The 22,484-nt window shown below is 36.3% G+C and overlaps 9 protein-coding genes and 1 non-coding gene across 10 annotated transcripts; 5 read left to right on the top strand and 5 right to left on the bottom strand.

Annotated features, from left to right (window-relative positions):
- Positions 1-24: 24 nt before the first annotated feature.
- On the bottom strand, positions 25-846 carry BER1 (Ber1p; the record flags this gene model as incomplete). Its single annotated transcript, XM_003955093.1, has 1 exon — positions 25-846. The coding sequence occupies one exon, from the start codon at positions 844-846 to the stop codon at positions 25-27; it is 822 nt and encodes a 273-aa protein (XP_003955142.1).
- A 221-nt stretch (positions 847-1,067) lies between these two features.
- On the bottom strand, positions 1,068-4,544 carry VIP1 (inositol polyphosphate kinase VIP1; the record flags this gene model as incomplete). Its single annotated transcript, XM_003955092.1, has 1 exon — positions 1,068-4,544. One exon carries the CDS (start codon positions 4,542-4,544, stop codon positions 1,068-1,070), a length of 3,477 nt encoding a protein of 1,158 aa, XP_003955141.1.
- A 215-nt stretch (positions 4,545-4,759) lies between these two features.
- Positions 4,760-5,845, top strand: URA4 (dihydroorotase; the record flags this gene model as incomplete). Its single annotated transcript, XM_003955091.1, has 1 exon — positions 4,760-5,845. The coding sequence occupies one exon, from the start codon at positions 4,760-4,762 to the stop codon at positions 5,843-5,845; it is 1,086 nt and encodes a 361-aa protein (XP_003955140.1).
- Positions 5,846-5,894: 49 nt separating this feature from the next.
- RPN13 (proteasome regulatory particle lid subunit RPN13) lies at positions 5,895-6,305 on the bottom strand (the record flags this gene model as incomplete). Its single annotated transcript, XM_003955090.1, has 1 exon — positions 5,895-6,305. One exon carries the CDS (start codon positions 6,303-6,305, stop codon positions 5,895-5,897), a length of 411 nt encoding a protein of 136 aa, XP_003955139.1.
- Positions 6,306-6,934: 629 nt separating this feature from the next.
- DCK1 (guanine nucleotide exchange factor DCK1) lies at positions 6,935-12,724 on the top strand (the record flags this gene model as incomplete). The annotated part of the gene is made up of 1 exon (XM_003955089.1): positions 6,935-12,724. One exon carries the CDS (start codon positions 6,935-6,937, stop codon positions 12,722-12,724), a length of 5,790 nt encoding a protein of 1,929 aa, XP_003955138.1.
- Positions 12,725-12,943: 219 nt separating this feature from the next.
- KAFR0A05670 (uncharacterized protein) lies at positions 12,944-13,294 on the top strand (the record flags this gene model as incomplete). The annotated part of the gene is made up of 1 exon (XM_003955088.1): positions 12,944-13,294. The coding sequence occupies one exon, from the start codon at positions 12,944-12,946 to the stop codon at positions 13,292-13,294; it is 351 nt and encodes a 116-aa protein (XP_003955137.1).
- Positions 13,295-13,574: 280 nt separating this feature from the next.
- Positions 13,575-15,617, top strand: SPP382 (mRNA splicing protein SPP382; the record flags this gene model as incomplete). Its single annotated transcript, XM_003955087.1, has 1 exon — positions 13,575-15,617. The coding sequence occupies one exon, from the start codon at positions 13,575-13,577 to the stop codon at positions 15,615-15,617; it is 2,043 nt and encodes a 680-aa protein (XP_003955136.1).
- An 87-nt stretch (positions 15,618-15,704) lies between these two features.
- Positions 15,705-16,475, bottom strand: KAFR0A05650 (coiled-coil-helix-coiled-coil-helix domain-containing protein; the record flags this gene model as incomplete). Its single annotated transcript, XM_003955086.1, has 1 exon — positions 15,705-16,475. One exon carries the CDS (start codon positions 16,473-16,475, stop codon positions 15,705-15,707), a length of 771 nt encoding a protein of 256 aa, XP_003955135.1.
- A 192-nt stretch (positions 16,476-16,667) lies between these two features.
- Positions 16,668-16,741, bottom strand: KAFR0Atrna1N. The gene has a single exon. It is a non-coding gene; the product is annotated as a tRNA-Asn (tRNA).
- Positions 16,742-18,448: 1,707 nt separating this feature from the next.
- On the top strand, positions 18,449-22,357 carry TUS1 (Rho family guanine nucleotide exchange factor TUS1; the record flags this gene model as incomplete). Its single annotated transcript, XM_003955085.1, has 1 exon — positions 18,449-22,357. The coding sequence occupies one exon, from the start codon at positions 18,449-18,451 to the stop codon at positions 22,355-22,357; it is 3,909 nt and encodes a 1,302-aa protein (XP_003955134.1).
- Positions 22,358-22,484: the final 127 nt, after the last annotated feature.

Genomic DNA, 22,484 nt, shown 5'->3' with positions numbered 1-22,484 from the left:
TACCAGGAACTATACATAAGTGATTTATACTATATCGAACAAGTGCAGGGTCAAATCAGAAAAGGCGTTGACCCATGGCTTATCTTTTAGAAGAGACCCCGCTTCAAAATCACAGACAATATGGCAATTACCGTATGGACACTCAATGCTGTCATAATCAATATTTGGCTCTTGTAATACGTATTTACTTTTCCTTCTCTTCTTTTTTGACGTTACAGTTGTGAAATTGTTGTTAGTTTGTGAGGATGAATTTGTTACCTTCTTCTCTGAAGGCTTGCTATTTTGATCTAGTAAGTGAACGAGCTTACATAATACAGGGTATTTTTCAAAAAGCTGACTTTTTGTATATCTATCAGTGTGTGTCACAATGTGATTAGCCAAAAAATATCTGGGCCGTTCGGTTTTTAAAACCTCTTCTGTCAAGTCAAGTGGTGCATGCGGCAGAAGAAACAATGCATTTTTAGAATATTCTGACTTGTCTTCTAAGCTCCCTTCAACCTTCCAGTTACATCCCATTCCTTCAATGAATTTTAAATCGTTTTCACTGAAAAGTGGATCATAGATCGAAACGATGAGCGGCGTATTTTTCTCTAATTCTAGGAAGTTCAAAATTTCTATCAGGAGTGCTAATTGATATCTGGCTGGCTGATCCTCGGAAAAACTTCCAATAGCAAGGCACCTTATACCTCCAAGCTCATCAATATGAGGAAGCAAGTCCGCTTCTATTCTTTTGAACATCTCAGATTCTCTGATAACTTTTCTCAAAGATAACAACGTTTCATCAAACGAACTCTCCCATGATTTATTTTGCTCCTTAGCTTTCTTTAATGCAGAACGTACCATCATAACTGTCCCGATCTTTGGATATTGAGCGTATGAACACTATAAACTCTCAAGATTGACAATTTGTCGAGATGAGATAAAGATATCTTACTTTTCATCATCTGCATTTACATTTCGAGATGCCGTTGAAACCCAGACATTCAATAAAGGCACTAATAAGAGAAGTGAATTCTTTATGCAATCATGGTATAATCGTAAAACTACATATTCTGTATATATACATATTACTGGTTCAGATTGACATTGTCCATATTTCTTGGAGAAGCTTCCACAGAAACTGTTGAGGATGAATCAGACAACGTGAGTGGAGTTTCTGATAGAGGGGGCTCTGGCAGAGATGGAGTAGTCGAGGAAGTGTTGGATTCCGACTTGTCCTTTGGCGAAATTGTCACTTTTGATAGTTTAGATCTGTTTCTATGGAAAGTCAAATTAGGACTTGTAATATTAACAGGGGTAAACTTAGATGGCATATTGACTCTAGTAAATTTGTTTCTTAATTTTTGCTGAACATATTCCATGTCTAAGTGCTTAGTCAACGAAATTTTTGGAATACAGCTGATATAGTGTCTATCATCGAGTTGAACATCCAGAGGATCTTGTGTATGACAGCCTGGCGACATTTTTAGTCTAATCGCATGCGACTTTTTTCCTGAACCGTCACTACTTTCATACAATTCGAAGTTAATTTGTGAAAGATAGTCAAATTCTGGTAAGGCATTTCTTGCAATCCTCATAGGGATACCGGATTCATAAATAATATTCAATAATGTGTAAATATGAGATTCCTTAGTGAAGTATGCAACACAAGCAGGTGTTTCCCTATTCTTCATATCATCCAAATCATTCAATATTTGCTTTGCTAGTGGCAAAGATGTAAGTAACCCAATATCTAACTTCTCGCCATCTTGGATACCGTACTCCTTCGGGCAGATGAAATCAAATAAAACCTTTCCTAACTTATATAGCTCCCTTAGCTGCGTAAAATTGGGTTCATCAAAAGCGGAAGAGGCCTTAGAGTCTCTTTTTGACTTACTACTTTCAAGCACCCATCCGAGAGAGCCCACACTGGTTTTACTTGACGAGCTGCTTCCGCTTTGAGTTTCGACAATTTTGAAATTGTTCTTTGCCAAGATATTAATCGGATAACGGTCAACTAATGAGTTATTACTCAATTCCACATCCACTAGGTCATTATCTTCACCAGGATCAAAAATATTTTCCAGAAATTCACGATTATGAAGAGCGTCATATTTCATGGTATCATATAGTTCAGAAATCTTTGAGGGGTCAACTTTTTCAACAGAAGTGAATTCCTTGAATAATTTGTCCCATCTTTCCTTGAATAGATATGGATCTTCCCCACAACACCACGCTGATTGCATGGAATCCACATCTTTAGTCTTAAAATTGTAATACAAAATCTTTTTGTGATAATTCATTAGTTCCACGACCCTTTTAATAACAAAATACGGTTCGGGCATCTTCGCAGGCCAAGCAAACTGTGGTGGTGTTTCCTTTCCCTCCCTTAGGAGTGGTTTTAGCTTTTTCTTAACCTTGTCCATCAAGTCCTTGGCTGCATTACTATCGTCCAACAAATCCTTTCTAATATTAATTTCATCATTAGATAGTTCGTCAGCGCCATATAAAGCCATTGCCCAATATTGTGCTGATAATAATACTCTTCTTTCTGATGAAGAAAAAATTGTAATATTTTGTAAAATATTCTTGTTCAAAAGATCAAAATCTTGTCTCATCTGCTCACCTAACTCAGTTGCTTGATGGCCTGCAGAGTGTGTTGGTTCACCACCCCACTTTAAAATAAACTGAACCTTTTCGACCTCATTTTCTTTATTCAGTACAGGCTTTAATTGAATCTTTGTTCCAGGAAAGTTCAACTTTTTTTCTAAGGCATTTGACAGAACCTTTAACTTTAATGGGTCACCTGCTTTTTCTTCTCTTGCAATCTTTAAAGCCTGTAGAACAATCTTCAAATCGTTTACATTTCGAATAACAACTTCCTCTTTATGACCTTTCAATAAAGATATAAATATTGGTGAAGTAAAAGAATGCTTGAATTTTTGTTTCGGAGTTCTGTCAGCGTGCCTTATAACAGTCACGAGGCCTTTGAAAACCCACTTTTGACTTTTCTCTTCTCTTATTAACGGTAAAGTTCGTTTCTGCGTGTCAATTCTTTTCTTTGCTTGAAGAAATGTATCCCTCAATATTTTTGCACATGAATCGTAATATGAGGAGTTATCCTTCACGAAGGAAAACCCGTTAACATCAATAACGTAACTCTTACCTGCGACTCTCAAAAGATCAAACCCACATATCATCTGTGAAAAAGCTTGTGAAACGTGATGAGCGATGTCTTTTTCTTCTGCGCTCAGCTCTGTAATATATCTGACCTCCTTACCTTGTGTGTTCCTTCTAACAATGCCATCAACTACGGGTGACTTTCTTGTTTCGGCATGACAAAATTTCTCACCTACAGTATAAGCCTTTACATCCTCAAAATTATCGGTATCCATGAATTCTTCGTAAATATATGAACCGTCAGTTCTTGGGGTTGAAAGGTTAGGATCAAATTCAGATGACTTGTTACCCACTTTTCGAAATAAACGGCGTCCACCACCACCATTCTTGGAATGATAGTATATATATATATTGTGATCTTCTCCATCAACTGGTTTTTCAACAAATGGTTTTGTCATTCGCTTTCCATCGACTTCTAAAGTATCTTCATCTATCATTTTCCAACTTGACTCTGGGATTGAATTTAAGAGAACACCTCGTCCTAATAACTTCGCCGTTAGTTCCTCATCAGCATTTGGCCCACCATCTCTATTGATCTCCAACCTAGGAGGAGTTGGGACATTAGATGCTTCCAAAATTCTGAGACAGAGACGTCTGTCCCAAAGAACCTTTTGCATCGTCAAATCATTGATAATGAATGGCTTTCTTAACTTCACATATCTTATTGCCTTATCTAAAGGAAATCCAGTCGAGAAAAATGAAATTAAGAAGTCACAAGTTGGCCAGTTTTCTATCGTCTCATCCAAAATGACTTTATCTCCGAAGATAATTGTCTCAAATTCCCCATGTTCAATTAATCTGTTTAAAATATGACGCATGGGTTTGGATAATACTTTAGCATCCATGGCACATACACCAATTTTACCAATTTTGGGTAGAGTTGGTTTTTGCTGGCTCATCGAGGACTTTCTTGAAGATGATACAGGGCTAGGGGTCAAAAGAGAAGTGTTCATTTGCGTAGACGTCGGTGTCTGCAGAGCTGGCGATGTTTCAGTAGCAGATTCTGTTATAGCATTCTCTCTAGAATTCTCCATAGAGATGCTGGATTTCCCAGAGTTAGTCAATGTATCCGTAGGAATAAAAATAGTTGAGTCGCTAGGATCAGACTGTAAACTTCTGCTAGTTGTTCTTTGTAAGGGAGTGTCCGTATTTATATGATCCATGGAATCAGCTGCCGAGCTACCAGGTGGAGGTAATTTAAGAGACTTGTTTTCACTAGTTGAGGTCTTCGGATTAAAGCCTTCTAAGATTGGAGCAATAGACTCCATTGCCTTCTTCGTGTTGTAGTTTGAATAGTGCTCTGAAGGTGCAGATGTTGATAGGTTCTGAAATACCGGACGAGCATGACCATTACCAGGAATTTTTATAGTTTTGTTTTCAGACATGAGTTTAGAATTGAATCACGAAAGCAGCGCTTCAAGGGCTCTTTATTCCAGCTGTTTTAGGCCAGTTTCTTTTAAATGTCTTGTTTTACTATTAAGTTTCTAAAAATGAACGGGAATTGTCTATAGCATGAAGCATAATATATACTGAAAAAAAAATTGAAAAATGAAATGAAGTCCCATCATATCTCAGAAAACCAATCTAATAAAGTACAAAAATGGCTAGTAATGAAATTGATTTGGGAGTCACATGCGATATGCATGTCCATGTGAGAGACGGTGCTATGTGTGAATTAGTGACCCCTAAGATTAGAGAAGGTGGTGTCTCAGTAGCATATATTATGCCAAATTTACAACCACCAATTACTACGTTGGACAGAGTTGTCGAGTACAAAAAAACATTGGAGAAACTTTCACCGGAGACTACTTTTTTGATGAGTTTTTACCTCTCGAAGGATTTGACTCCGGAGTTAATTCACCAAGCTGCAGCTTGCAAAGCTATCCAGGGTGTTAAATGCTATCCGGCAGGAGTGACTACCAACTCGTCATCTGGGGTTGACCCGAATGATTTTAGTTCATTTTATCCAATATTTCAAGCAATGGAACAAGAAAATATAGTGCTGAACCTTCATGGAGAGAAACCATCGACACTTGAAGATAATGTTCATGTTTTGAATGCAGAGGAGAAATTCCTACCGGCTTTGAAGAAATTACATCAGGATTTTCCTAATTTGAAGATAATCCTTGAGCATGCTACCACGGAGGCAGCTGTTAACATCATTGAAGAAATTAACAAGGGAATCACTGATCCGCAAGATGTTAAGGTAGCGGCCTCACTAACAGCACATCATTTATATCTTACAGTTGATGATTGGGCTGGTAACCCCGTTAACTTTTGTAAACCTGTTGCAAAGCTACCGAACGATAAGGCTGCCTTGGTGAAAGCTGCTACTTCAGGTAAACCATTCTTCTTCTTCGGATCCGACTCGGCACCTCATCCAGTAGAGAACAAGTCCAAGTACGTTGGTGTTTCCGCCGGTGTTTACACACAATCATTTGCCATTTCATATTTAGCAGAGATTTTCGATAGCTTAGGATGCTTAGATAAGTTAAGGGGTTTCGTTTCAACTTGGCCACTCAATTTCTACGGCATTGATGAAAAGGATCTTAAATGTAAGAAGAAAGTAGTCATTTACAAAAAGTCGCACCTTGTTCCTATTGCGATCACTGATAACAAAGACATCGCTGTTGTACCATTTATGGCAGAAAAGAGACTGAATTGGTCAGTTAAATGGTCGGATTGATGTTACATATACAAATAGTTATTTATACAGAGATACTATTATTTTCTGACTAATTCATAGCTTCATCGCTGCTGCTCAGTATTTTTATCATGTTATCATAAATTTCCTTGTCCTTTGAGGTCAGATCATTCAAGTTTGCTGATTCCTTATTCTTTTCTTGTAACCAAAATATGTATTTTTCATTAGATGAGAACACCAAAGCGAAAAATCTACCATCAGGAGATGATTCAATAGGTACCCAGCACGTTTCCCCAGGAATTAAGATCAATTTGATCTCAGGATATCTATTTCCAGCAGTTACGTCTACAGGGACCCATTCAAAATCATAAAATCCTAATTCTTCCTCTGCCTCATTCGGTTTTATCGTAATTGTCCCCTGTACACTCTTTGGAACACAATTTTTTGTTACAGGATCAAAATCTGTTATACCAGCTCTAAACCTAATCACTTTATCACTCATCTAGTGCCAATCTTTGCCGCTTAGATGCAATATAAATTCTATTATAACTACTAAATTACTTTTTGCCACCAAAAAAAGCCATAATAAGTGTACAATTTACAGGGTTTTCTAGAAAAAACATCTGATCACCGCGCTGCGACAAATTAGGGCTTCAAGGAGCCGTAATTCTTGGGAAGCATTAAACATTTTGCTCAAAGAAAATAGCAACTACTTCATCACGTTCTTGCTCCAACACTTAGCTCACCCATAGTTATTACACCTATTACCGCACTGCATCGATCTACAGTACAAAGCTAAGATGGGTGCCCATTAGAGAAGCGTTTCCCAAAAGTTCTATCCAAAAAATAAGCGAAATTGCAACAAACTTGAACACACAAACATATTTGTGAATCCTCAACACAACCGTCACGATGCTTGCCACATACTAATGAAGTAGAGGCATCTTTAGAGGCCATTTTGTATATTAAATATATAGATCCGGGTAACTTATTCGGAATAATACGAAAAAAGCGTAATTACCGAATTGATATTTATACAAAAATTGTCAGTTCCCTCATTGAGAAGACATACACATCTATAGTTCGGTAGGATAGTAGCGTCCGGTAATATTGGTATAACTAGATCGAAGAATGGGTTCTGAAAAGGCACGACGCTGGGTACCCACTGAAAAGTTGGTGTACGGTACCATTATCAAGCACTTCACGCCATTACAAAAGCATCCCGAATTAATCTATCGAAGTGACGAGTTTCACGACATATTTATCGGAGCAGAAATTTACATCTTTGAAGTAACAACCGATGGAAAATGGTGTAGGTCTTATTTTTGTGCAAGACCACTTCCTGAAGAATTCATTGCTACTATGAGTACAATAGGTGAACTGTTACCAAGTATCAAACCGATAGTTGCGGTTGTCCCAAGAGCATATGTGAGAATTGATGCATCTGCAAGTATTCGTCCCATGCCATTTTTCAAGCTACCAGAACCAAAGGATTTCCAAAGGTTTCTAAGCAATGAATGTACATCAAAATCACTATATGATCATTTAACGAGTGATTCTTCAAACACTGATGACAATGCGATAACAATGAGGAATGATAAACAGGCAAAACCTTCTTTTCCTTACTTCAGGTATAAAGGTAGACCTTTTGTGGATGAAATAGCTGCAGTTTTAATGACGTTGTGCTCACATATATTTGCCATGTATTCGGCTGGTGAATTTATAATATATGAAAAATTAACGTCTCTTTTTTATGAATTAGACAATATTAGATTGAAACTGTTATTCGGATTAACTACAGAATCGGAGCGGATTCTTCTAATCAGATCTGCAAGTTGTGAACTTTCGAAGATTTCAAAATTCATCTCTTCAAAGGGTAAACCAAATAAATTTTTACTTAATAATACTGCACCAATTGCTCCTGATCCCTACGGATTTGAAAGTGTGTTTGCACGTGATGTCAATACCGGTAAACTTCTGTCTTTTGATGATACCAATCTACAAACCTTACTATTAAGTACTATGCTATATGGCTTAACTAATAATTTCCCAATAGTTCGAATTGAGTCTCTAAACTTAGATCTACCGAAGGGAAAAGTCTTTGATTTTTCTCAATCACATGTACTTATTGATTTTAAACAAGTTACTAGTGATCCTTCTATCTTTGATCCAAAATTTGAAAACGTTAGAGCTTCTGTGCATTTGAGAACGAAGGACAAATTATTAGCTGAGCCTTACATCGTGAATATCAACCCGAATAATATCTCATCTTTGAATAATATATCTGCCGTTTTATTCAAAAATATAGCAGCCTCTGTCATCAATGACCAAAAAATTTATTTAGTCGTTGTACTGACAGAATATGTCTTAATCAACTCTCATAATAAAATTTCAATTTCTTCATTTCGTTCCCCATTTATACCCTACGCTAACACCAACGACTTGAGAATTGACACCATCAAGAAAGGTGTTGCCGTTGGCGTAACTGATATTTCTCCTATTTTCAAAAGCTACCAGGGTAAATCAGCAGCTGGTTCTGCTCACAAATTCAAAATTAATTTATATACATCCCAATTTGATCAATCAAACGAACAATCTGCAGGATCAACTACTAATATTGGATGGGGGAACGTAATTTCAAAGATTTTGAACGACTCCGTCGAAGGCGTCATCATTAATCCAAGGGCTGTATCTCTATCAGTTACTGCAAAGGAAATTGTAGGAGACCACCAGATGGCTAATCATCTCACGAGTTCTTCCATAGCTGCAATTGAAACCGTTCCATCACATTTGCATTACAGTAAACGAGATCAAACCATTGAGCAAGTTTACTTGAATCTAGGCAGTGTATCACTTTCCGGCGTGGCCAAAAGAGCAAAGAATATTAAGAACGTTACGATAGTGGCAAAGTCAAAGAATCCAAATGTTACTTTCAGTGAAAATTCAAATGAGTCAAAACTTCATTCATGGACTTTCGTCTCTGGCCGTCCAGGCGAATCAATAGGTGAAACTGTCAGAATAAATGATATCCAAATGATGAAGGACAATGAAGATATTGATATTCTGGCTTACTTGAACGGATTTCTTATGGCTAAGGCTGCGGTTCCTATTAAGAGAGGCAATGACATCATAATATATGAAAGAAACACTACCATCTCGTTAATTTCATCTGAAAACAAACAAATTATAGACTTAAAAATTGATACTGATTATCCAGGTGACATGTTTAATATTCCAACCGCGATTGAACGCTTTCTACCGTTCGACGACATAGACTCGGGAAATTTTGATAATTTCTGTCCCGTTATATTGGAAGAATTGAATAATATTGAATTCGACAGTCGCTCAAGACACTTTCATGCCCTGCTGCGTGGTTATTTGAACTTGCTTTTTTATTTCAACGATCAGTCAGACCTTTCATTGAAAATATTCACATCATTCACCAAATTCATTGATGCTACACTTTCATCTGATAAAACCAACTGTAGGCATCAATTTTTTACCTTCTACGAACAATATTCCAAAGATATATCCGCTTTACCTCCAATAGGCCCCGCTATTTTGAAACACTTTTCAAGAGTGCTTAAAGAAGAAAGTCAGGATGAATGGAGTGATATGGGAAGAAGTTTATGTAATGCCTCCTTGTATGTTGTTATGCTTTCTGTCATTTCATCATCTGATGATGAGGATGACTACAAGCTGGCATTTGAGCAATTTTTCGACGCAATTTGTAAATTTTTGACTCTATCGAGTTCAAAACTTGTCAGAGGTCAAGTATCCATCTTGAGTTTCTATGATCTCTGGCTTCCTTCCTTAAGTTATTACTATGAACCGGAAAGCATTTTAGTTTTCACTTCAAAACTGTTCGAAAGTTGTCAACAGAAGGAGATCTGTTTGAGCATTACAACTAAGATATTATCTGCCCAAGAGGAAAATTACCTCAACGTGAAATTTCTTTTATTGAGGAGAGTGCTTTCTTCCGAAGTTTCAAAGAATACTTTATTTGACAATAGTAACTATAATGCGTTACATTTAGAGTTTATCTCTAGGTGTATTGAATGGACCGTGCAGCCCTACCTTTTACAAAATGATAGAATTTTACAAGTACCCACAATGCGTCTGGCTAATAGCGTATTGATTACACTAATCGAAAATATTAAAGATAGAAAAGTTTTGATAAATATGATGAGACTAATCCCGACTTATTGTCGGTTTTTGCTATTGGTAAGAAAATATTATAAAAAGTCAAATTTATTCAAAACCAGCAGGACCTTCACGAAGTTATTTCCTGTAGAATTACCATTTCCAAAACTGCCCATGGATTCAATTGTTAATGATGAGATTGTGGTTGAAATCTTGCTCGAGATCGCCACTATAATATGTGAACTGACGAAAGTTGGGTATAAATTTTTTGGGCATAACTCCTCGCTTACAGAAATTGCTAGACAATGTGAAAATGACGAGATGTTTCAGTCAGTGTTTTACTCGAAGGAGGTTGGTAAGGAACATATTTTGACAATTACTAGAACAATCAAAATCCTGCTCAAGGGTGAATTTTTTCCAGAAAAGAAATGGTTAGCAATAACAGCATTATTTACTAGATGTTCATTAACCTTGCTGGGAATGTGCAAAGATTTCATGATTACAAAAAATTCTCCCTCGAAATCTAAGCATGATCAAGATGATGAATGCACAGTCGATATGAAGCTGTGGGCAGAATACTATAAAGCGATTTTGATGCTGTCAACGCACAAAGTATCTACATTAACTAAGCTAGCCATTATTCCAAGAAAGGCAATATACTGCATTACTCATGACTTGAAAAGGCAAGCTGCGTTTCTACTCAATGAATCGTGGGATGCACTGGGATATGAAAATGATAAGGATGACCATATGGTGATGGCAACTAAATACGGTATTGATCATGTTAGTGAATATCAGCGTCTGCTATTGATTGAAAACCCATCAATTATGAGGGAGCTTTTCGTATTTGCCTTTAGTAGACATATTGATGCGACTGCGGTTAGTTGTAAAATTATCTGGAGTGTGGCAATCAACTTCTGGCAAAGTGAATCTTCTTTTCAGTCTGCTTTAAACATCTGCATACCAGAATTATACAATGGATTCCAAATGGGTAAGCTTTTCATAGACAATTATGAATTGGAACGATTTATTGCTTGCATATTTTATACTGTCCATATGCCCTCTGATGATATATTATATCAAGCTTTCTCAGATTTTCTGAAAGAGTTGCTAGGTTTCCTACATATTGTTGCCGAATCTTATAAGATTTCTGGGCAAGAAGAGTTTGACGATGATAGAACAACACGTCATATCGAGATGTTCAGGTATTTATTAGATGCCAACAGACCGGAATTATTCCATAAAATGATTAATGATCTATATATACATGCTATTAAAAAGAAGGACTATGTTCAGGCTGGCCTCGGTTTGGAATTACTTGCAAGCGTATACGAATGGGATCCTAATGACGTTTTACCCGCAATACCATATCCTTCATTACCGAAACAATCATCATTTGAAAGAAAGGAGTTTCTGTATAAGGAGGCTGCAAGAAATTTTTCGAAAGGCCTGAAACTTGAAAAGGCCTTGGCTGTCTATAAGGATTTGATCAAGGCATATGACGAAATTGACTACGATTTGAATGGGCTAGCATTTGTACACGACCAAATTTCCACGATTTATACAGAATTACAGAGTATTGACAGACTTCTGCCAACTTACTTTAAGGTATCATTTATGGGTTTTGGTTTTCCAATCTCCATTAGAAATAAGATGTTTATTTTTGAAGGTTTACCCTTTGAGCATATAACATCGATGCAAAATAGATTATTGAAAATTTATCATGGATCAAGCATTATTCAACAGCAGGCTCAGGTAGATGAATTACTGATGAAGCCTCCAATGGGTAAATTGATCAATGTGACAACGGTTGAACCGCAACTAGATATTTCAGACAAATACTCTAGCGCATTGAACAACAAAACTAGAATGTACATTGAAAACAGAAATTTGAGAACTTTTTGCAATTCTAGAAGATTAGCTAATTCTACTAGTGTAACTAATCTGTGGGTTGAGGAATTTACATATACTACTCTGTCTACATTTCCAACTTTGATGTATAGATCTGAAATTATTGAAGTGAAAAAGCGTAAATTGTCTCCATTGGAAAATGCCATAAGATCTTTACAAATCAAAATTCAAGAATTGAATGGCCTTGAAAACATGGCTTTGAAAGTTCTAAAAGAACAAGGCGATGTCACAGACATTTTCAATGAATTGTCAAGAAATATAACGGGCACAATTTCAGCACCCATCAATGGAGGTATATCCCAATATAAAGAGTTTTTGAAGCCTCCTACCTGTGATCAGTTTGATGCTCAAGAACTACACAGGTTGATATTATTATTTGATGAATTAACGATAGTCCTGAGCCGTTGTCTACTCATTCATATGGAGATATTACCTTCCAGCGAATACAAAGAGTCCCATAATGTATTGCTCAGGTTGTACGAAGAGAATTTTTCTGACGAGATCAAACACAATAACATTAATATACATAATACCACCTTGGAAAACCTAACAAAGTCATTTACCAGACAGGGTTCCGTTCACGGATCTCAGAGGATAAAGTCACTGGGATCATCGCATTGGGACAGGAGTACTACAAAACATATGAAGACTGCCTCGGTCAATAGTGAAATTGTGGATATGAATATGGGAGAGATTTTAACGAAATATATTACAAGATCGAGCTCCCACAGTTCGCTAACTACCGGCAGTTCGCACTTAGCACCATCCGTTTCATCAATATCCAACCAAACTACACAAACACTCGGAAGCACGTCACTACAACAGACTGTCAACGAAATTTCGCATAGTCACAATCTTCATTTATAATATGTGAATATATTTGGACTTTATATAATTTTGATACCATTTTTTATGATTTTTTCTATTTGATTATAGATTTTTCTTCGATATTTGAACCCCGAATATCAAAATAATTTGTCATCTGCAGTAGCTACTCTTAATGAAAACAAGAGAAGAAGAAAAGCCTACAAGATGTTTAAGTCAATTTCAGCGTGCACCAAGTTGAGGCCATTAGGTATAGCTGTAATGAGCTCTCAAAAATTGGCTAGGTCCACCGCAATTGGTAATTACAATTGGAGTTCTCTATCGCAAAGATTTTACGCTACTTCCAACAAACTTAATAAAAAAGAAGTAGTGACTAGAATAGCGGACGTGATTAAATCCTTTAATGTTGACAACAAGCAACTTACAAACAAATCTGTCACCGAAGCGACTTCATACTATGATGATTTGGGCCTGGATTCTTTAGACACTGTGGAATTACTCGTTAATATCGAAGAAGAATTTGAAATTGAGATTCCAGATGACGTAGCAGATAATTTGAAGACGGTGGGAGAAACCGCCAAATATGTTATGTCCAACCCAGAATCCACTTGAAATCTTTCTATCATTATTATGTTTGTCTCTTATATATTAGTATACTGCCCCGCCCTCCACTAAATAGCCCATTCTACCTAATGTAATGTTTGAATAATTCAATATACGTGCTTGATTTGCTTTATAATCAAGCTGGCAGTCGTTACCAGCTTGATTTCTTTCGAGTCTGTAATGTTTATATCAGTCTTCTGGCTTAAGCGCAATATCAATTCTTTTATTTTTTTTAGAAGAGGTCATTGAACTCTACTATTACTTTATATGAAGAGACAATCAAGATTCTATGGATAGGGAAAAGAGAGTCAACGATGATTATGCTAATGACGAGGCACCACTGTTAACTAAGAAGCTCAAGAAAGAGTCTGATAAAGCCGATGAGTTTTCAAAGACTTATGGTATTGGTGCCAAGCTTTTGGCGAAAATGGGGTTTGTAAGTGGTCAAGGTCTGGGAAAGAGCAATTCAGGTATCGTAAATCCCATCGATGCCACTACTAATGCCAATGTTGGTAATAGGAAAGCTGGTTTGGGTATGGTTTCAGTTAGTCAAGGTGATTATTACAGTTCTAGTGAAGAAAGTTCTGACAATGATCCTACTAATAAAGCATTTGTCACATTTGATAAAAAAGGCACACAATCAATAGCTGATGATATCCAGGATGATGATGGAATGAATTATGTTTTAGTTGAAAAACTGAAAGGTTTGAATATTATTACTACCGAGGATGCATCTCTTTTATCTGAATCAAAAAACTCACTGTCAAAACAAGATACTAGTAACTTTTTGCAGGAGCTCCGAGGCGTAGAAGAAAAACTTGCATCCATTGATGCTCAATTATCAATCATTGAGACTGAATTCAAAGACCTACGACATGAAGAAACCTTATTAAGAAATGTCAAAACAAGTTTCATGCAAGATCATTCTTCTCTGGAAGGTTGTGCTAATTCAATAATGGCACTTTCAGATAGTGAACTCATCGATAAAATGATGTCAAAATTACTACAGGAAAAGTTAGGGCCAGTGAATGCGTGGGACGCCCTAGATGGAGTGTGTAACAATAAAAAGAACATATTTTTACTGAATGTTTCACCGATAATTGATTTTCTAAAGTATAACTTAGCTGAAGAAGATGATAGTTTAAACAGAACTCAAACAGCCATATTCAAAGCTTGCTATGATATGTTGCTCCCATATTGGAAAAATTTTAATTTAACTTCTCTTGATAATATCGACAATATCATATCCATATTGATTAATTACGAGGAAGTACTAAAATTCATAAAATCTTATGCATTTATCATTGAAAATTTTATTGAACCAAAACTAGTGGAGGCTTTACAACTTTGGGACATCGACTCAGATAATGATGCCTCTATTAATCCCAGTATATACCTGTTAGACATGGTATTAGTCATAGATATCCACGAGAGCAATATAAGATGCAAATTAAAGGGGATCTTAGAAAATAAACTTGTTCTATTTTGTCATCAATGGTTAAAAGATAGCAAGATAAAGAGTGAAAGGAATCTCGTTTTTGTCAAAGAGTTTATTGGAGTAGACGATTTCAATAAAATTGTGAGAAAAATAATTTTGCCTGAATTTTTAGGCTCAAAATGGAGTTACCATTTTGATTTTAATAATGAGCTACGATCCTTTTCTTCTCTTATAGATAGCGATGAACCTTCAGAATCAATAGACTTTGTTAGAAGGTTGATTACGTCACGCCCTTTGTTTGTACTAGAGGACTACAATCATCTAATAAAAGGTGTTTTTAATGAGATTAATAAGATCATATATCAATGGTTATTATATTATGATAACGGTACGACAACTTATTGGTTCAACTGGCTTGTCAATAAGATATTCAGAAATACTCAACCCATTGGCCAAGAACTTGTTGAAATAGTCAAAACTTTGAAGTTTCTAGTTGGCTATAACGGAAATAATGATAAGTTAAAATATCTAAATGAAAATTGTATTTGTGATGAAAATTTTGATGTCAAAAATATATTAAAAGATGCAGAAAAACCACTAGATCGAAATGAGACACATGAGTATAACATGCACAATATACCGACTAAAAAGGTTGCTGTAACGTTCAGAGAAGTTGTCGAGGATTATTGCGAAGATAGGGGTTATCTTTTGAAGAAACTTCCAAATGCATACATTCAGTTATCAGATATTCATAATTCACTAGTACCAGTTTTTGAGGTGACGAATGAAATTAACAAGAAAAAGAAGTCAATAGCCATAAAAAATGATGTTGTATGGGTCAACACAGGTGATGAGTATGAGCCAATTTACCTTTGGCAACTTGAACTTTCGTGACGCAATGTTAGAGACTAAAAAAAATTGAATCAAGTGGATTATATATGATTAAATACATATATATTTAATGTTTGTTTGTTTCTCCTTCTATTCCTTTACATCTAGGAAATCTTCATTTGCACCTTTCGATTCTGCTTCCAGAACTGCAGTAGCTTCCTCCTCCTCCTTCAATTGCTCAGCATAATGTTCTGGATACTTTCTAAAACAATCTTGCATGTGTTGGAATTTTTCAACACAGTCAATACCTTTAGGGTCAGCTTCAGAATAGATAAAACATGAGAAGGCTTCTTTAAATTCTTCCCCGCAAGGACCATAAGCCATACCGCCTAAACAAGGACAATCCCAATTGATTTCGCCTGTTTCTGGATTGTATGCCCCTTCCTTTCTGACTTCTTCTTCGGTTTCACCCAATTCCATGTTTTCAAGTACCTGTAATTTGCCAGCTTCAATTGTTGTTTCCTTTTTATCTGTACTGGCTTCTTTCTTCTCAATGGGAACTTCTGATGGTAGACTTGTTGCTTCGATGTTGTCACCTAGGTTTTTGTTTTCCTCTGTTACTTCAGTATCAATGTCTTTTGTTTGAGCTTGAGGGTTCTCACCTTTTGGTTCAATAGCAATCTGCTCGGTAACCTTGGGCCTCTTGGGTAATAAATCAAATGGTGCAACAAGGTATATACCGGTCAACATAGCAGCAGCACCAAGTGTCCATGCTAACGGCTTGTTATAACGAGGACCACTCGACGAAGATGAGGAATTGTAACGTTTTAATACTGGGCTAGCTTGAGCTAGACGAGGTAGTGTCGTCCTCGACCTCAGCAGCATCGATATATTTCTGGGAATCAATTGACGAGAGTACATCTTCTTGAACTTTGCGAACTTTGAAACAATCTAGACAGTTTTAAGGTCGCACTCAAGTTGCTCCTTTCTTTATCTGGCAGCTATTTTATTTAATTCACGTTATTCCATCATCGAATCATAATCTCACTTTTGACATCCTTTAAAGATATTACTAAAAAAAATTGAAAATATTTGGGTAATAAAAAAGTAGATCGACCCCAGTGAGGATTGAACTCACGATCTTGCGATTAACAGTCGCACGCCTTAACCAGCTTGGCCATGGAGTCTCTAAATTCGATCTCTTTTGTGTTATTGACCCATACTTATCATATAATTATCATATAATTATCAAAGCAGCAAATGACTACTCATCTTCGAAGCATATTGTTCAAAAATTGGGACTGAACATTTAAAATAGTTAAACTAATATTTTAGAGATGCTAGGAAGATGGCAGACAACATGTTGTAAATTCTTTGTTCAAATAGGAATATTTCGCGTTCAACTAGACCATATACTTACCCATGCGTCGTATATTGCTTTTAGTTATTTGCCTTAGTATAAAGATGAGAGAAAGTTGAGATTTTTAGACGTTTCTGGTGTCTATTTTTGATTTTTGAAGTATAGTTTATCAGCTTAAAAGTGGTTCAGAAACCAGTTTTCTTATTCAAGAATAGTTGCTTTTATGACTAGAAGCCGTAGGAATAGGTTGAACAACTTTTTTAGATTTCTGTGGATTTTCTTTGTTCGTGTGTGCCTCTTCAAGGACTACAGCAAACAACTGTGGCCAGTAACGTTAGTGTTGTTAAGCTAAATGTCAATGGCCCATATTAGGCCACTAAATGACTAAAAATAGGCCTGTCACTCTTTTGCATAGTCTAAAGTTTAGGATTACACATGAGATATCAATACAGCGAAGATTGGGCAAGACGGGGCCGACTTACGAATGGTTTCCAAGGCAAATACATACGTGTTGTGATGAGAGGGATGATGCTGTACTTCCATCAGTTTTAGGTGACTCTTAAAAGCAGTCCTTTCTTCACTTATTCCTCAAGAAAGTACAGATCTTTGTGCATAACCTGCTAAATAGTACACTTCGGTTTCTAGCATAGTTTCTATAAGTGGAAACCTGGGCTATATTAGAAGCCAAAAGTTCGAAAGAAGCGAAATCGCTCGCCTTTATCCACCAATCAATAATAGTTCATGAATAGCCAAGCCCCATTGTTGGTATATATGTAACTCAATATAAGAAATGTTTCGTATAGAGGTATTCGTACATTTACTGACTGGTTAGCAATCAATGGTGCCGCATAGCAGATTAATATATCGAACCTCTGCTAATCAAATGATAACCATAAAATCTTGACAATTAGCAGATGGAGGGTCATTGATGAACTATACCGGTAAATACCTTAAAAGCTAATTAGAGGAAAGAGTACTCAACGTCGTTTTTTACCTGATGCGGAAAATATGATACTGTAGCAACGTATTTCACTTGCGCTATCTAACTACACCCTACAATTGCTACACTTTTGTATGATGAATTCAAATATTCCCTTACTATAGAAATAACCTTCAGTAGTTAATCGTCAAAGATACAATTTGCAATGAAACATGTTTAGCGATGACTATGCAATGTATAGTGTATTTGATGACACCATTCAGCACCCACCGTGAAACAAAAATATTTCAAATTCATTGCAACTGAGCTATAATATCGTGACAAACTGCAATATTATATGTTAGCGCAATCCCGACTTCTTTTAGTATGGTGATTTGCCTCGAGCTGTATGGCATTATTGTTTGTTCGGAGAGATGCTTTTTCATGTTTTGATTTCTTAAATTATTGATGATGCTCGAGTATTCCACTGGAAGTCAAGTTTATATCATTGAAGACCAACTGCACTGCCTGTTTCAGTCGCTACTGCAATTTACAAACACTGAATACTATCAATTGCTATTTTCTTTGTCACGTTAAATAGGCGCACAAGGTTAAATGTTTACGAGTTTCGTTAGTGACAACAAACACCTCGATGGCGATATAGATAGGTCTAGTAATACTCATGATGGGATGGAATTACCAAAACTACCCCCATTGAATACTCGAAGATCTTTTGTGGATGAGTTAATTCAGAATACAGGAGGACAGAAAGAACAGGAAGAGAGCGATCAATATGCGGGCACCATAATTACATCTCATAACTTTTCAGAGAGTCCTGTTTCCAATCATCCTAGGTCAGCTCAGTCTCCATCAATCCACAGATCTTCCAAAACAGTGCACAAGTTGAGAAGACCACCTCCACCGTCATCACCAGGTGATTCATCTCCAAGCGTTTACCGCAATAGAGGTTCTCCACAGCATTCCCCATTTGTTGGTGAGGACTCAGTCCGACATATGTCTACTCCTATTACATCTATAGAAAGCCATAAAAGGTCTTTAGCTAGAGTCTACAAATCTCCTTTTGTTGGAGATGATGCATCTGATATTGTTATACAAGAACAAGAGCGTCTTGACAGTGGATATCAGCGTACAGGATTGATAGCAATTCCATTTTCAGATGCCGACTCTATGAAGGAAATTTCAACACCACTTGATGAACTCGACTTCTACAGTAGACCTCCACCTCCATTAACAAACTCAAGAAATACAAGCTGGATGGGTAAGGTCTCCGATGATATTGAAAGCTACTATTCTGACTCAAATTATACATTCAATAACTCTACTGCTAGACATAGTAGTTTTAACTCCCTTTATGGGGCAAAGCCTCTTGAATTAATACCCAGTATAACTGAACCGACTCATCGCTTTATTATTGAATTATTGGATGAGAATAAGTTATATCAATGTTACAATATAAGCAAACTATCTGACATATATGAATGGATACTTAAAATTTACTTTGAGTGGTTCAATGAATTTATATTTGGAAAAATTGAGTTTTACCAGGTTATCCAGAGATTATTAGAGTTCCAATTACCTCAAAATTTTGATCAAGACACAATTGATTCTAATGTTGACAAAATTATCGCCTCTCTAGTTATCCAACATGCGATAAGATTTGAAAGATCAGACTGTCAGGATACAACGGCGGAACACAATGACGCGCAAGATATCCTCGGAAGTGACAATGAGATAACAATTATCATTGCAGGCTTGGAGGTTCAAGGCATTTTTACAGAACTGCTTCCATGCTATTCATTCCTAGATGCAGCATATGACGAAAATGAGTCTCTATCTTGTTACTCCTATGGATGCACCAATAGGCTGTCCAGAAGAAACAGAGGGCAGATCAAAATCTCGGAGGTTATCAATACTTCGGTTGGACTTTGGACAGACTATTGGCATCTTACCGAAGAGGATCTTTCTGAGATAAATCCTAGAGAAATTCAAAGACAAAGTTTTATTTTTGATTTAATTATTCTGGAGGAAAGATCCCTAAACATGGCAAATGCAGCTGTAGAAATATATGGTAAGAAGTTCGATGCCGCCTTGTTACCTGAGGATCCTGAATTCTCGAACTTAGCCTTCAAAATATTTGAACCTTTGATTCAGTTGCATAAAGAGTATTTGCTAGATCCAATATTTTGGAAAATAAAAACAAAAGGAAAATTCATTGACGGTATAGGAAAAATTTATTTGAAATGGTGTAATGCAGCACAGAATATTTACTTAGAGTATGCTAAATCTATGGCTACGGTACATGAAATTATTACGTGGGAAAAGAAGCATAAAACGAGTTTTTCAAAATGGCTGAATGAGATAGATAATTCACCGGAGATTACTCGTTCTAAAATGTACCATGATGTTATTTTTTTTGGAGGCTTCTTTAAATCTTTACAGAATATGCCCATTACGTTGGCATCTATATTGAAAAACACTGATCCTTCAATAGAAGATTCAGAGTTACTCAAAACCGCCATTGCAAATGTAGAAAAACTAAGCGCCAGCGTAGACAAGATACACGGTGAAGCAATTGATCATAGAAATTTGATCCGTCTCTCGAGACAGATAGTGTTTGATAAAACAGATAGTGATAACACAGTGGCGTACAACAATGTATCTAATAAAGAGATGGGAGAGAAGAACGAAAAGCAAAATAGATTAGATCTTGGATTGTCTGATATTGATAGGAGGCTCATACAGGCAGGTCTTGTAATGAAGAAAAGGGAACTGATTTTGGATCCTACACCCGTCTTTATTGCGCTTTTGGATAACTATTTCTTAATAATGGAGCCCATAACAAAAAATGACAATGTGAGCTATAAACTAATGGAAAGACCAATACCTATTGACTACTTAAATTTGGAAAAAAAAAATACTATCAAAGATAGTACAGACATAACTATGAATCCCTTCTCTAAAGAAGGGCCTTTGGGGCACATTGTGTCTTCTCCTATCACATCTGTTCCTTCACATCTTCTGGGCGTAGCATCTGCTGCTAAAGCTTGGCAAAATGATCAAAAACAATATTCAACAGGAATATCAAATTCCAACCCTAACGAAGGTGAACTATCCTTCAAAATAAGGAATACAGCCACTAATGAATCTTTTACGTTCCTTGCATCCAATGCAAATGAGAAAGATCGTTGGGTAGATAATATAATGACAAGTCTGCGCAACAATGGCAAAAGGTCCTTCCAAAACGGTCTAAGTTTCAATATTCTATCTACACAGTTTGCATATCCTGATAAAGCTGCACCATCAAATTTACCAGTTGCCCCAGATGGCTCAGAGCTTGATAAAGCTTTGAGGAGTTATGAAAGGAAAAATCATCATAATAAAGTCGTTCATCCCATGAGAAGTACCCTTTTAGGAGCTGTATATTTTAATTTTCAGGACAGCAAATTCATGTTGGTGGCAACAAATTATGGATTACTGCTTAGATTAGAAACTGATGTAGATGCTAAATTTGTCAGAGTGGTTAAATGTAATTCTATCAGAAGAATGGAGGTTAATCAAAAGCTTGGTATTCTTTTTGTCTTGGATAATAAGAATTTGATATATTTCAATCTTCAGAATATTATTGGTGCATATTATGATCCCACTAATAACTTGATCGATGATTTACTTGTTGGAATTGTCATAAGGGATAAAGTTGAGTACTTTAAATTTGCTGAAGATTTTGACAATTCAAGACATTTGTTCTACGAGCGGAAGGGGAAGGTGCATATTCTAACACCAGAACTTGATCAGATAACTAGAGCACTCAAATATTTCAAAGAGTACAAAGAATACAAACTACCAACATCAACAAGTGGTTTAAGAATTACAGGAGTTGTGAATATTGTGATACTCAAGAAGTGTTTTATTGTTTGTAGTAGCAGAGGCGCTATATTATACAATTGTACGTTTAACGATGATGGGATTGTGTTACCGAGTTTTCTGAATGATAGAAAAACTTTTGAACAGTTATCTTCGACCCATTTGAGTACAAACCCATTCAAGACCACAATAGAATCGTCTTCTAAAAAAGACTCTTCCAGGCAAAAAATGGCTGAATATGTAAAGAAAGATATTATCTTGAACAAAACTAAGCCAATTGCATGCTTTCAGATGCCACACACCCAATTCTTTCTCATTGTATATGATGAAGCTGTAATAAAAATTGATCAATTTGGCCAAATGCCCAATTGGACTGAGGATGTCTTAGTTCTAGATTTTCATTGTTCGGGCGCTACTTTATACATGGGAAATTTAATATTGACTGGAGACAGTCTAATACAAATATACAGTCTAAAAAATCCGGACGCTTCTATGTCCAAATTGATCCCAACTCAAATTATCAAAGGGAAAAAAGTGCAGTTACTAAGTTTTGAGGAGAAAGATGCGGCTATTATAACATTGAGCCATCCAAACATTGCAGATAGACAGATATTACTTGAATGCAGAACCGGTGAGATATAAATGGACATTTTATTTACGTATATAATTCATAAAAGCATTTCTGAACTTGTGCTTATACCACAAATAACCTTTTTTTAGCAGGTGCGTTGCAGTCTTTTACCAATATGGCAATGTCATGCAACAAAAT

This window comes from Kazachstania africana, chromosome 1, assembly GCF_000304475.1.
Source record: "Kazachstania africana CBS 2517 chromosome 1, complete genome".
In the NCBI taxonomy this organism is placed as follows: Eukaryota; Fungi; Ascomycota; class Saccharomycetes; order Saccharomycetales; family Saccharomycetaceae; genus Kazachstania; species Kazachstania africana.
This window is presented reverse-complemented; position numbering and strand designations above follow the sequence as displayed.